We start from the raw sequence: 15,523 nt of genomic DNA, 5'->3' as shown, positions 1-15,523 counted from the left end.
AATTTTTATTTATTTTTCACCAAAATTTTTCTTATTAATTTTCCGTATCGTATTATTGGTGCTCGAGGACAGGAGAAAGGGTGAAATTATCAGTGGCGTGGAAATTCGATATTGACAAGAAAGTAAAAATAGTACTTCTAATAGCGGAAAATGAGTAAATGTTCAAAAGCTAATAAAATATACTGGTACAGATTTGAAAATTGAAATGCATTAGAAAATACCATATACCAAGATATTGCAAGAAACAAAAAAATTTAACAAAAAGCTATATTTGTTTAGGAAAGGATAATATACACTTGTCAGTAATGATTTTTACATACTACTACAGAAGATACTGTAAATAGCAAGTGAGGTGAAGATAATGAGCACCCAGAAGCCTGGTGATGAGTTTTGAAATCTCGAGAGTTTTTTTCAAGAGAGACTCCAAAACTTGACGTAAAAAAATTCGATGTGGTTTAACCCCTAAAATGTAGCATTTTGGTACTATAATTAGTTGTGTGACTTCGTGACATCTTCTATAAGTTTTCTTCATTCTTTCCTGTTTTGTATATGGCATTCTAGTTATAATTACCTATTACTGGTCTCCATTTGGTGATTTAATTGATAACTGCTTCTGAATCTCCTCTTTCTTCTGAGTTTCTGTGCCTTGATAAAGCTGACGATGTCTTCCCCTATCAAAGTTCTCTGATATCAAGAACCATAAATTTTCTAAATTCACCATTACCTAGGTTTATTGGGCATGTTATCCTCCAATTATTTTTCTCTCCTTACGATCTTTGATCTGCCCTTGTCTTTATACATCAAGCACATTTATTTTGCATCATATGTGATTACTGGTTTAATTGCTGCTCTTTGAATTTTCATTTTTGTGTTTTGACAGCTGCATATGTTTGGGAACGTTGTAGTATTTCCGGTAAGTTCTGTTCTGTTTCCTGCTAGAATGCGTTCGTGAATTTCTATTTACTTAACTGAAATCTTTAGGTACTTAAAGTGTTGTTATGTAACTTTTCAACGCATGGTATATTTATATATTTATCTCGTATTAACTGTATTTTTTCTGGGGGATATTATTTAGTTCCACAAATTCTCTAAATAATTTTTAAGATACTAAATAGGAGATTCGGCTAAATTAAAATGTGACGATAGATCAAGAAATCTATCACTAAAACTGTTTTATTATTCATTGGAGAAGGTCTTTAAGAATATATAAGTACTGTAAGGAACTAGATATTAAAGCAAAACATAAAACAAAACTGTTTCACCTCATTAATATTTAAAAATTACAGTTAACTAACAGAGGAAACGCAATTTTTAAACTAACCACTTCTGTGTATAAACAATTTGAATAGATACACAACTGAAGATTTATTACGAAATTTGTATTAAGCCTAGTGCAACAAACATGCTCAATTTATAACGTTTATTTATTTAACCGTGCAAATTAATTTATTAGACTAAATCCTAAAATCTAATTGCCCTTATGTATAGCCTCATTCTTCGAAATGTTTCTAGAACTTAGTGGAATCCTCATGACGTTGGAACAGTCGTCGACCTGATCTGAACCCGTAATGAATTCGATCAGGGGCGTAGCAAGGGCTGACGTAACATTGGCCACATCTTAAGAGATGGTTTCTATTGAAACCCTGTCGGGACTGAAACTGGATGCTGATATTGGCAACTGGACCCTCTTTTAAAACTCCCAGTTGTATAAAAGTGGCAAGGAAGGGTTTTTCCTCCGCACCGGTAATCATGCGGATTAAAACAGACTAGTACCTGGACTTCGCTGTTTTTAGAGACTTTCTCCGCCATATTTTGGATAACTCTCCAATCCAATCGGAAGCATTTTAGGTTTGGTATGGCTAATTTTTGAACGTTGAACTCCAGCATGTACTCACTTAATTGAAGTAACGTTTCCCATACTATCTCGGTAGGTGAGTTGGTCATGGGCAGTGTCTTTTGTTACTAGATAGAAAAGGTAATATGATGCAACTTGGAGTTTCAGAGCTTTTCTGGAGAGCTCGTAGTTGGTATTGAAGTTCTTCAACTAGTCCAAACTTTAGTCAAAAGATGGATCCATGTGCGTCTTTAATACTGGCCGGAATGGTATGGTACGAGTAGATTTGCTTTTATTTAATGGTAACACTATGTCCACCTCCATATACCCCAATGAATTTCTCAAACGTGTGATCAGGTACGTCTTAGACTTGATTTACTTCAACTTCTTCATCTAGGTCGTGGTCACCTTTAAATGGCGTCAGCCGGTTATGGCGTACTATCATCTATTTGCCACTCGGAATATTGCCTAATTAGTAGATAACAGCGTTAATCTTCTCCCTAACAAGATACGGACCTTCCCAGAATTTCTGCAACTTGAGAGAGCAATCCTTTCGCTTTTCTGGATTATAGAGCCAAACTTTGTCTTTATTATATCTTATTTCTTATTAAAATATCTATTTTCAGCTTAAGTACTTGGGAACGGACCACCTCATGTAACTGACCCATTCTTCTTCGTAATTCTTTCGCGTTATTTTCACAAGCTACATCTTCTTCAGCCAGACATTCAAACTCTAGGTCACAAAGCATCCTGCGTCCAAATAGGGCGTTTGCTAGTGTTTGGCCAGTTGATTCATTAACAGTGGATCTGTACGCTTTTGGGAAGAACGAAAGGTACTGGTCCCGGTCTTGCTGGTGATTGGAAACCACTTTTGCCAAATACTTGCAAACTGTGTTATTCATTCGCTCCACCATTCCATCCGATTGCGGTTGATAGGCTGTAGCTCTGGTTTTCATCATTCTTCTTTCTTCTTTGTTCTTTGTTCTTTCTTCTTTCTTCTTTCTTCTTTCATCTTTCTTCTTTCTTCTTTCTTCTTTCTTCTTTCTTCTTTCTTCTTTCTTCTTTCTTCTTTCTTCTTTCTTCTTTCTTCTTTCTTCTTTCTTCTTTCTTCTTTCTTCTTTCTTCTTTCTTCTTTCTTCTTTCTTCTGTCTTCTGTCTTATGTCTTCTTTCTTCTTTCTTGTTTCTTCTTCCTTGTTTCATGTTTCTTCTTTCTTCTTTCTAGTCTATCGCAAATTCCCTAAAATAGGTCGCTCTCGAAGTCCCTTTGATCAACACATCTGTGATAAGGAGGCCCTCTGGTCTGGAATTGCGTAGATCTTGACCCTCTTCGTGAAGTAATCCATAGACCAACATGTACTTGCAACCATTTTTACTTTCTGAAAATAGCCCGCAATGTCTTCCAAAGCCATTCTGTCAAACGGACTTCCAACATTTTATTGTCTCATAGAAACTTTTCTTTTTGGTTGAACTCTGTTACGCATAGCTCAGGCAGTACATTTTGTACAGCAGTCCTTTACATCGTCTGAACTATTCATCCCACAAAACTGTTGCCGAATTCTGTAAGGTTTTCTTTCAGCGTCTTTTTTTTTGCTATTCTGCTCTTTAGAATCACTAACTGTGTTGTCTTCTCTAAATCATTATTATTTTCCAGTACTCGTTTAAGCGAGCTATCTTTTGTGATAAAGGAGTCCAACTGAACCCAACAGACCTTAAATATTGAGCATAGATTTGATATTGCTTGCAAAGAAAGTCGACGTTTTTCTTCTTTCTATTTTAGAATTTTCTGTAAAACTAGATCTTTCTCTTGTTCTTCTTCGATCTTAGGAAGCATCCACTCCTCGATAACCCGTCTTCAGGGGCTGTTGGATAAGCATATCACGCTAACCTGGCAATGCCTACCTCATATTCTTGAAGAGCCTTATCTCACTTTTGTTTTTGATTTTTGAACTGTGCTTGGTAGACATGTTCTACGTGTTCGTGGCCATATCGCATGTTTAGTATTTTCTTAAGTTGTTCGAAATCAGCTTTCTCCTCTACAGCTATGGTCTGAAGCATATCCAAGACATTTCCTTGAAGAGCAATAGTCAGGTTTACAGTCTTTTCTTTTCCGTCCATCCATTTGCTCTTGCAGCTGATTTGGACTGTTTCATGTAATTATTCAATGACGATTTTTCGTCAAAAGTTCTTTAACATGAACAGAACTTCCACTCATTTGAAATGTCTAACTTGAATTTCGTCTCGTCACATTTTGTCTCTACTGTAATTGATTAAATTTAGCTGTCTGCTGTTTCTGTTTCCGCGTTTTTCTTTTTAATCTCTTTTACCTTTTCTTTAAAAAATGAAATTTTGGCAGCAACTTTTTTTCTAACGAAGATATATTATCGTCAAGATAAGAAATCACAGAAGTGACCTTAGAGGTTTCCAAAGGGATGTCAGCACAAGAGAAGAGAAGCAATATCGTTATAAACTTTAATTTCTAAAGGAAAAATGTCAGCAGAAATTTTGGAAATATCAACAGAAACTTTTGAAATATTACAAAAAACTTTGATTTCCAACGTTGTGATATCAACAGAAAACGAATACATTGTTTCTGGATCAAAATCCCTCTTCTTTTTATTAATTTAAACGTAGCAATTCGTGGGGATATGTTTCTGTAGTTATTTAGATCTTTTCTGACCTTTTTTAATAATAACAGTGTTAAAGTTTCGTTCCAGTTGTTAGGCATCATTTTCCCCTACTCTTAATAATTTTCTTTTCTGGTGATTTATTAATATTCATCTCCCTTAATTCTTTTTGTGTCTATATTTAAATAATAAATATTTACTATAAGAAAATGTTTTGTATCTATATTTTTATGCAAGAAATTTTTTTCATGTAATATTTTAGGTGTATCACTTTTATAGCTAATGGATTTTGACAAGAAGAGCTATGAACTAATAACAGGTAAACTTGTGTACTGCATCGGCATGACTCATAGCTCTTGTTAAAATCCATTACCTCTACGTTAATTTTTCCATGGATGTGTACAATATTTTTCATGAATTTGTTTGAAGTAAAATAATTAAAGAGAGTAAGGTAAACCTAAAACAATTGACAGAAAGTAAGAACTAATTTGTATATTAGTATGTACCTATTTCTTTAAAAACTTTTCTTCATTCGTATAGAAAATAGCCTACACACCTTAAAGGGAGTACACCACTGATCCTTTAACAGAACATATACTCAATATAGCTTGAGTTTGTTTTTGATTGATTTAGTTTGTTATGAATTTGTTAACTGTTCATCTCTCTTGGACCATTGCTACCTCTAAAGTTGTCTCGTTCTCTCGTATGTATTTACTGAATCCGGAAGCGGAAAGCCTTAATTGGGTTCTAGAGTCCCAGGAAATTAATTTTTGTTGCCAGAATTGCCATTGAAAAAGGGATGCCTCTACTTTCATCCAGATATCCATTTAGACAGTTATTTGATCTGTGTATATAACTTTCGGTTTGATCTGATGAATTTTGTTAGGGAAAGTATAATCAAATTTTTCAGTTTTTGTAACTCGTATAAGCGAAGGTAAGACAGAAAATAGATATGCATATGTCCCGCTCTATCAAAATTGTAAAAATTTAATTTTTTTAATTATAAGTATTAATACAACAAGAGAAAAATCACAATTAGAAGTGAATCGTGCACGTAAAATATATAGAAAAATTTTAAAATCCAAGATATAAAACGAGTAAAATACAAAGAGGCAGGAGATCAGACGAGTTTTAGAGGAGGAAATCCATAGTAAACTACGACCATATAATAACAGCCTAAGAGTATATTTAAATTGGAGTATATGACAAGAAAGCTTGTAAAAAATATAAACAATAGGGATTTCAAGTAAAACACAAGAGTATATATGTATAGGAGGGAAAGAATGAAACCATATGCTAGTTAATGGAATGAAAATACAAAATTGTAGAGAATACAAATACCCGGGAATGAAACTTACCTATAACAGAACACTAGGTAAACCGTCATTTGCAATATTGAATGGGAATTAACCACAATCTCAGTTTAAAATGCGTTTATTTTGACATTTCGATTTTCACTTTTGAAGTCGTTCTCGTACTAGAAATCAAAGATATTCAGAACCATTCTAGATGAAACTATTAGGGAGAGGAATTATTAAGGAAACATTTTTTAAGGAAAATACAGCAATAACGCTAAAATACGGAGAACTAAAAGTTAAAAGTATTAGCTAAGAAACAAAACCAGAATAGGTAACCCCACTATAAAAATCATAATAACATATACCTTAAAAGTATAGCCCCTTAATGAAAAAAATACAAAAATGCCAAAAGCAAAATAAATCGACTTCTGGAGCAAAGCAGCAGGCAAGCCAGGGATGAAGAGGTTGACAAATACCAGAATCGAAAAGATCATAAAAGTAAGGCACACAATAACCGACAAAATAAATCAAATAAAAGACAAACAACTGACCTGATCTGGCCACCTACATAGAATGCCCGATGCCAAACTACATAAAGTTGTGCATTAGTATTAAATACAACACAACATAAATAAAACAGTTTATTTTTTGTATGTATGACTATAAATTTTTAAATGATTGGCGATAACACTTTGTATGTACTACGTCAGCAAACACTCTTTATCGAACTCGTTTGTCGCTTATATATCGTTCGATAAAGAATTACTTTACCGACTTGGTACATCAATAACTATTATTCTTGTTTGGAAAAGTGTTCAAGATATGAATTTCATTAAAAATATGACCTTATTTCGTTTTAAACGTTTTATTTAATTGTAATATATTAGCTAATTATAATATGGCTTTAGTTACACATCTTCTCACACTCAAATTGTAAACGTACCCAACTTTTGTGTAGAAAGTTTCAAATGACATTTTAAGCTTAATTTATTGATATGCATGGAGATCCTAAGCACAAAGGAACCACCCTAGTTGACTTTCCTACATAGATATTTCTTCCGTATGTACAATGTACGATGTTATGTTGTTGTTGTAAACCAACTCGTCGTCGCGAACACATCTCAAAACCAGCCAAGATCCGTACCAGCGTAGGTGTGCGTCCAGCCTACCTTAAGGTTCCGAGCCGTGCACAAGCCACAGACATCGCTGTCTATCCGTCTAGATATCAGCGTCATTCACAAAAGGTAAGTGAATCTCATATAAAATTGACAATAAGTTATTAAATCTGCCAATTTATATTTGAATTACAATCATCTACATTACATATCCATTTACACATATTACATTTTTACATATTGAATTTTTTCGCTATTTCAAATTCAATATTAATCAGCGACCTTATTAAGTTTTACACAAAACCATTGTATTACACTTATTATTCAAATAATGAAAAATTATTATTACAATTAATATTCACAAACAATGTCCACGTTATTGATTTCCACACTTCCAGTAATTTATTGCACACTAGTTTCCGACATTGAACTCCGCTAATATCACCTCAACCGTCTTTTGCAAGTCGCTATGCCCCCCGCTGCGCTCCCCAAGAGTCATTCACACCCCTCGGAGACCCCCGTCGCGCTTGTCACTCCGAATACACTTATTTCGTTGTTAGAAAAGGACATGTAGGACATTCTTGAGCGAGAGGGAAAAACATTTCCTGAATTGGCGGAAGGTACACCGTGAAAAATATATAAATCAATTACAGAATATAATATATATATATATATATATATATATATATATATATATATATATATATATATAAAATAACATATTTTATATTTAAATAATTTGTATTAATGATAACTTGTCGATTGAACCTACTTTAACCTTCAGTCAATTTTCAACATATTCATTATAATGCTATGGAAAGCAAGATTTAAAAAACTTAATTTTGGAGAGTCTTCGATACATGTCTTCTTTCATTGTGAATTTCAATTTAGAAATTTTTCGATAATTTAAAAATCTTAATTTTCTAGTGTCAATTGTCAACTTTAAAGAATCATTTTAAAGGCTGGCATTCGATTTTGCTCGTTCTATCTGCCGCTTCAACTACAATAAATGATCGGGTTCTGACACCCGTACGATAACCAAATTTTTAATGTGTTTTTTGTAGAGTCCAGTGTACAGTCCTTTTGTATTTTTTCATTGATAAAGAAGAAAAAATAAAAATAAAACCAGCATTTTTCTGTAGTTTTCTTACTATATAGTCTCTTCCAGCAGGATACTTCAATATTTGACGTAAGTGAACCAGTTTTAAATTAAAATTAGTTATTTACATCATTGTTCTATTGCGGCTTAGCTCTGAAGATGGCTTTGTAAGCCGAAGGCGCTCAGCTAGGAATTAAAATTGTTTACACACTTCAAAAATACTTCCATTTTTCATCTTTTGATTAAGTTTTTGTAAAACATAAAAATAATTATTGTTTTTGATATTTGTATTTTCGGATAGCACAATCGATTTTAAAGCGTAAGTGATGTCAAGAGAAACGGGCGGCAATAAGCCGCCCGATGAAAAAAACACGTATAACATTAGTGATAATGAAAACCGGTATGGAACTATAACTAATATATCTTAATAACAGATATAGACCATTTTAATGGTAATAAGCCACAATTGAAGTTTAAAAGAAGTATATTTCCACTTCAAAAATCGTTTTCAAAATACAAACATTAATAAATTAAACAAACTTTGTGTTTTGTTACTTTGTGAAGCTTTGTTTAATTTTAATAAAAAAAAATTTGTTTAATTTATTAATGTTTTTAATTTGAGAACGATTTCCGAAGTGGAAATTGACACGTCAATAAGCTTATTTTAACCTTCAATTGTGGCTTATTCCCAATAAAATAGTATTTACTTCAAAATGCAAAAGAAAATAGCTTCAGAACGACATTAAGATATAGACCAGGTGATATTGGGCCATTTTATGTGTTCGTTGAACACAAAAATAAAAATTTAGCGAGACTTTTTCCAATTAAAAGACGGCATTTTCTACTTAAAGCTGAAACTTTAAAAAAATATGTACTAGATATAGAACTGCTAGGAATTAATAGAGTAAAGGTTATTTTTAATACCTTGGAAATAGTCAATAGCTTAGTTAACCATAATGTAATTTTAAAAAACGATTTAATACCATTTATACTAAAATTATATACTCACACAAAGAAGTTTTCAGGATGGTAGATACGTTCTTTTCTGAAGAATATTTATAACCGGCTATCAATTTAAACAAACATGTACCAAGTGTTCATCGTGTGAAAAGGAAAATTATAGACTCTAATGTAAACATAGTTTTGGTAAACAGACAAAAGATAATAGTAGAGTTTTTAGCAAATAAAATTCCACAATGCATACAAATTAATTTATGTAATTTCCATGCTGAAACTTATATACAACCAATTTTAATATAAAGGGAATCAATTTCATTAAAAAATGCATTATGACGGATATGGTGAAGTTGGCGTATTTTTTCAAACAATTAACTATCAAGAAAGTGTAATAATCCAAAATTTTGGGCCATTGAAGTATGCGCAATATTTATGTAAGATATAAATTTCTTTCGCTTCAGTACACAAACCTTCAGACATAGCAGTCACAAAAAAGATTGGCTTAATTTATTGGAACAATTTGAAATTCTTCGTAAAATTGTTTGTGGCGATTTCAATGTATGCCATTATAGATGGGGTCCTATTCCGGAATATTGCGGAAGGTTTTAACACAAGCTTTAGATTTTTTATAACTAACTACTGTAAATGATGGATCGCCCACTAGAGTTAATCCAAATGATAACCACTCTGCAGTTGATTTAACTCTTATCTATTCTTTCTTGACAGATTTGGTAAACTGGTCTGTATCTCAAGACACTTTAGGTTCTCATCACTACTCTATTAAAATTCAACTCCAAATTGCTCCCGGCAACCAATTGGATTGACGCTCGTGCCGATTGGACAGCCTGTCAAGCATTTATTGAAAATGAAATTAGTACAAAAGTACCAATTTATCTCTAAATATTTACTGTCTGATTACTTACATTTTTTAATAGTAATACAGCACATAAAAAACGAAGCTGGTGTTTATTGAAAGTGTTGTCTGATCTTTTATCATTATATAGAGACGATCAACGAAAAGTTAGTTCAAAACTAAAATCTATCTTGTCTAGTTCGACTTATAGATTTCAATACTGATATGCATCTCTATCACATATATAATAATTATGTTCATTTAATTTCGTTCAACTTCAGAATTTAACCGAGAAATACGTATTTGACAGTGTACAATATCCCACTTGTGACATTCCGCTTGTGAATGTCGATGTCTCGTGCATCCAACATCCACATCCGCGTTAGCCTTTTGGGAACCGCCGGTCAACGAAAAGAAATGGCACTCATAGAACAGCGATCAGTCTGGCTGTCGGAACGGAATTGTTTTTGTTGGGGGGAATCGGTAGATTATTTGGGGGAAAACACTAGAGGAAAGATCAAAAAAGGGAGTTTGTTGCTATTGGAAGATAAATTAAGGGTTAACATTGGGGAGTGAAAGTTACGTACATTACATACAAAATTAAAGAGTGCGTCAGCAACTAGATAGTAAATTACTGCGAATTAGGAACGTTTGTATAATTGTCTAAATTTTTAGAAATTATCAAATCCTATCGAATGAACGTATTTAGAATATAAACCAGAGAAATGAGCAAATAAAAAGCCTTTTTCGTGATACTTTTTGATACAGGTATCTAACAACAGCTTTTAATAAATTTGGTGATAAAAATATGTAATAAACAAACTACGCATTTTTACACGAATTTTTAAGAAAATATAATGTATTACGACTCTAGCTTTAGAATCCGAAAAAATTAACTTAATTGCGTCTGAGTTATTTTAATTGTTTATATGCTTAAAATCACATTACTTTTTCAAACCTATTTTAAAATATTTAACATAAACTTTTTAACAGTAAAATGACTTAATTTAATAAAATAAGCCTTTCTCTTTAATTTGGTACTTTCAGTACTCATGTAGAATTAACAGTTTATGCATAATGACAATGTTAATAAAAACTTTTTGGGGAAAACAATTTTAATTTTGCAATAACTATTAAGTAAAACTTCTTGAAATTTTTAAAGCTGAATATTTGTGATATTTTCCTTATTCTCAGGAAAAATCAAAGTTTTTTGTGCAGTTTTAGAAAAGTTATTCATAATTTTCAAAAAATCGGCTTTTGAAGCTAGTTTTGCAATAATCACGCAACAAATTAACAAAAATAACTTTACAAACCCTTATTTTAAAGGATTTTCTATGCATTTTTAGTAAAATTGTGTCACATTTATATATAATTTACCGGTATTCACCTTTAGTATTTAAAATCAAACAGCGTTATTGTTAAATGTATTGTTAAATGTTATTGGGAGACTACCTCAAAATACGGAATAACCGACTTATTAAAACCGACGGTTTAGGTAATCCTCGGTTAATTCCTTCCGGCTCTAGGACCGGGTTCATTTATGATAAATTTGTTAAATATCGTCGGGGCAAGTAGAAATGTTTTTCTATAATAACCTAATGCAAAGGATTTCATATTTCATCACGTTCCTAGCTAGAAGGGTACCGTTAGGTTCGGTGATCGTTAGAATCTTTTTACCTTCTTAGAAATCCATCTAGGCTGGCTATCATTTTTTTTTGAGGGGGGGAGATACCCTCACCTTTTTTTGGGTAGTTTGGTAAAATTTTAGAGGAACCAATTCACTTCCCGGTGGGCATTCGTCGAGTAAAGGCGCTTTGCTCATTATCGTCTTTGTGTCACTTTATCTGTGCATTAATTTTCTTTTTAAGTGTGTATACACTTGTATATTTGAGTTTTTTGGATCTAATATCATATTAGATTAAATATTGATATAGAGTACCTTTAATTTTAATTTAACTTCAGTGCTTGATACAAGTAAAGTATTATAGTAAATTAAATTAACTTCAGTGAAATAGTGCAGCAGTCATCAGGAATTACTGTAAGTTACCATAATCTTAGTATCTCCACTTATCTGGGCGAATAATATGGTATTCTATCATATTGTTATTCAATCATCTGGGCGAATCTAAGTTCATCCATGTCTTCACCTGTAGTTGAGAGTAACTACTGATTTTTACATTCAATATTTTCTTACGAACTTTCCACCAGCTACTAAGAAATTTCAATAAACATAATTACGAACATTTAGTTCTCCATCATTAAATAACAGTGCGAGATAGATAATCAACTTAACCAAGTGTGGTTTGGTTAAATTTTTATTTCGGTAACCTTTTTGTATTCTCGTAAATTTATATTTGATTAATTTTTGTTATTTGCTATAATTGTTATGCATTTTTAACCCAGTGTCTCGAGATACGCCCATTAAACAGCAAAGAGAGACCTTTAATCAACCTCGGTTGAATTTTTTCTTACTCACTATCAGGCTCTCTTCGCTGATAATTGAACCTGTGCATTATTATATTGTTGTATTTGTAAAGGTACTTATTATTCATATTTCTGCTTATTTTTATGTGTACACCACCATTTCATAGTTGATGGTGTATTTTTATTACTTGTATGTACATTCAGCTACCGACATCATTGTGTTGTTGTATATATTGTTTTTGTTTTATGAATGTATTTTATTTGTCGTCTCCTAAGAAAGTTTCCTGATATAACCATAACTCTGAATATTTGCTTTTTACCTTTAAATATTACTATACCTTTGACCAGTAGAAAGATCAGGCCGATTAAGTCTCGTAGGTAAGTAGATGGACGGAGTCCACGTAATATGTTTATTATTTGTTTATGTAGAGTGTTGACCAAATTTATTGAATAGTTAACTGTTGAGATCTTTCCTTATATTTGGTCTCAGAACCAAAATATCTTTCTTTATTTCTTTTCTTTTCTAAGGTTTCCTAATTTTCTCCTTAAACCCCAAAAAATTAAGTGGCGCCCTGTTCCCTATCTTATCTTATCTTTGGTAATTTTACCCATCTATCTTTTTGTTTATTTCTGTATCTTTTCCAATATCTCTTATCTTTACTTATTTCGTCCGTTGGACTCATTCCCGGTTCCAAAAGCTAGTTTCGAACCCACGACTCGCTCTCCACCAACCATCTGGCTGCCGTCCACAGTGTCTCCATTGGTAACCTTTCTAGCACCATCCAAAAAAGGTTTCCGAGGTTACAGCGTATCACATTGTTTATATATTGTTTATATATTATTTACATATTGTTTATATATTGCTTATAAGTAAAAAATTAAGTTTAATATTTTGCATATTTTGTTTGTTACATATTGTTATCACCAAATTTATCAAAAGTAGTCGTTAGATACCTGTATCAACGAATTTCATGGGAGAATCAATATTTACCTAGTCTAATATTAGAACATATTAGTAGAATAGTAGTCAGCAAAGAACCAACCAGAACCAACCATTTACGTAAGAAGAATCATAAGTGGTAGCATATTTCTACATTTTTTTTTATTATATGAGTGATACATAAATTTTGTTTTTGCAGCAAAAAATGTCCTAAAGAAATCCAATATTTATCATTTTCACCCAGAATTGAAACTGGACTACTTCTTCATAATGGTAAATTTGCTAGGCCGATTGAGAACAGTAAGGCTACTACTGAAGCTTCGTTTTAAATGCGTTATTAAATTATACAAAACTACGAATCGTACTATCTACTTCATTACAGAATCATACATATTAAATTGAGCATACAGCACTATACAGTAGAAATAAAGAATTAAGGTTACAAATCTGATTTTGCAAATCTATCGCACTGTCATTTAAAATTTCAAGAAGTATGTAGTTGGTAGATTGGAGGGTTTCGTCAGTTAAAAACAGATCTTAGCTCTAATTAAGTTGGCCACCCCTGGTATAAAAAAAGAAAATACGACGGCGTATTTCTTAGTAACCACGCTTTATTGATGATGCTAAGGTGCTAAGTATAAATATTCACATCAAACTACATATTGTCCGGCGGTAACAATTATCAAAAACTAACAGAAAAATAGAAATAAATGAAATAGGGTTTTACAGTTCCACGCTGTCCTTTCTAGTCGCTTTTCTTCCGCCTCCATACTTTACAGTTGTGATTGTTTTAAGTTCTCTATAATTGTCGTTTTGTCCTCGATTTTCTTTTTGCGTCCGTTTTAACTCTTCGTTCGTTTATATCATAATGATTAATCTGTTTTTGTCGTATCAAGTTCATCTTCAGGTTTAGCATTATACATGGCATTACAAATAGGTAAAATAAATAAAATAAGATTTACTCACAATCAATTTAATTTTACTACCAAAACGACCGGTTTCGCTTTCTACACTTTGCAAAGCATCTTCAGGTCAAACGGTACAAAGTAAATTAAATGCTGAAATTATATAACTTAATTAAACAACAGAAACTGTTCGTATCGGAACAGCTGATTTTGCTTATTATTGTTAGTAATTAGCCACTTACTGTCGGTTTATTCACACTGCGATACGCGTTGTAACTTTACACACACTTATTGCTGCTTTGGCACAATTATTTCACTCTGCACCTCTCGATTTTCGGGTTTAATGCAGGAGCAAGCCAATTGCACTTTACACGCTTGACCGCAGCGTTGCCATCTTTAATATAATTTAACTAATTTGTTTAATAATAATGATATTCATTATTTTGTCCTTGTCAATTTGATATTTGTTCAATATTGTAATTATTTTCAATCTTCATATGGCAAGAAAATATTTTAAAACATATGATGTTGCTAACACAACGTTAATTTTTCCAGTGTTTTTGGCCTCATTTTTGTCCACTTAATTGGGTAAAGAATTCCACAGCACATGGTCGACAACAACATAAAACTACAAACATAAAAGTATCTAAATTCAACTACATCAAAAACTAATCACTACATTCTGCAATCCTGTCTAGCTACTTGAAGACAACTTCAGATGACATAAGTATCATTTAAAAATCTTTTTATGAAAAGCTATAGGCAAGATTTATTTTGTTTAATTTTAATTTAATAGTAAAATTTTAGTTTTTATATTTAGTTATGTCTAATAAATATGATTCGTTAATATCTTCGTTTAGTTATCCTAGCCACATTTCATTTTCCACATTTACTTCTAAGATAAGACGTTCTCACACCTGAAAGACTTAGCTAAACGAGGCCTAATAATTGGCTCTCAAAGAAAGTTGTGAATTTTATTGTTTTACATTGGCTTCCAACTTTCGGAGGTAGTTATATTGTTACCCATTGACACACACCATTTCTGATGGATCGTTCAATGGTTACAATACTTACAATACACTTCTTGAATTATTTTTGCTACCTTATTTGTTTGAATTTTGCATATTTTTTATTTTGTATGATCCTCTTTTTGTTATACATTAGATTTGTATGCTGGACATTTTTTCTTGAGATAAATAGTTTATCTGCAATCGTACATACACGTACTTGTAAAATTATATTTGCTATATAATCTCTTTTTAGGTCCGTTTGGTTGAGTTTACCGAAACTGCAAGCTGATTATAGCCGCAAATGTCAAACATGGAACAAAACATTTCGATTTAGGAGTGTTGGCATGTTTTTATAATGTAGATGCTCTATGCTTTAAATATAAAAAGATAAAGCTTTAGAAAAGTACATTTTGTTTATATTATGTTATGAATTCTGCAATTTTTGATTTATATAAAACAAGAA

At 32.0% G+C, this 15,523-nt stretch overlaps 1 protein-coding gene across 1 annotated transcript; it reads right to left on the bottom strand.

The window, feature by feature from the left end:
- Positions 1-2,424: 2,424 nt before the first annotated feature.
- Positions 2,425-2,793, bottom strand: LOC140433739 (uncharacterized). The gene has a single exon (XM_072521716.1). It carries the CDS (start codon positions 2,791-2,793, stop codon positions 2,425-2,427), a length of 369 nt encoding a protein of 122 aa, XP_072377817.1.
- Between the last annotated feature and the right edge of the window lie 12,730 nt (positions 2,794-15,523).

Source organism: Diabrotica undecimpunctata, chromosome 2 (genome assembly GCF_040954645.1).
Source record: "Diabrotica undecimpunctata isolate CICGRU chromosome 2, icDiaUnde3, whole genome shotgun sequence".
Classification (NCBI taxonomy): domain Eukaryota; kingdom Metazoa; phylum Arthropoda; class Insecta; order Coleoptera; family Chrysomelidae; genus Diabrotica; species Diabrotica undecimpunctata.
The sequence above is the reverse complement of the archived record's forward strand: the minus strand, read 5'-3'. Positions and strand labels throughout refer to the sequence as shown.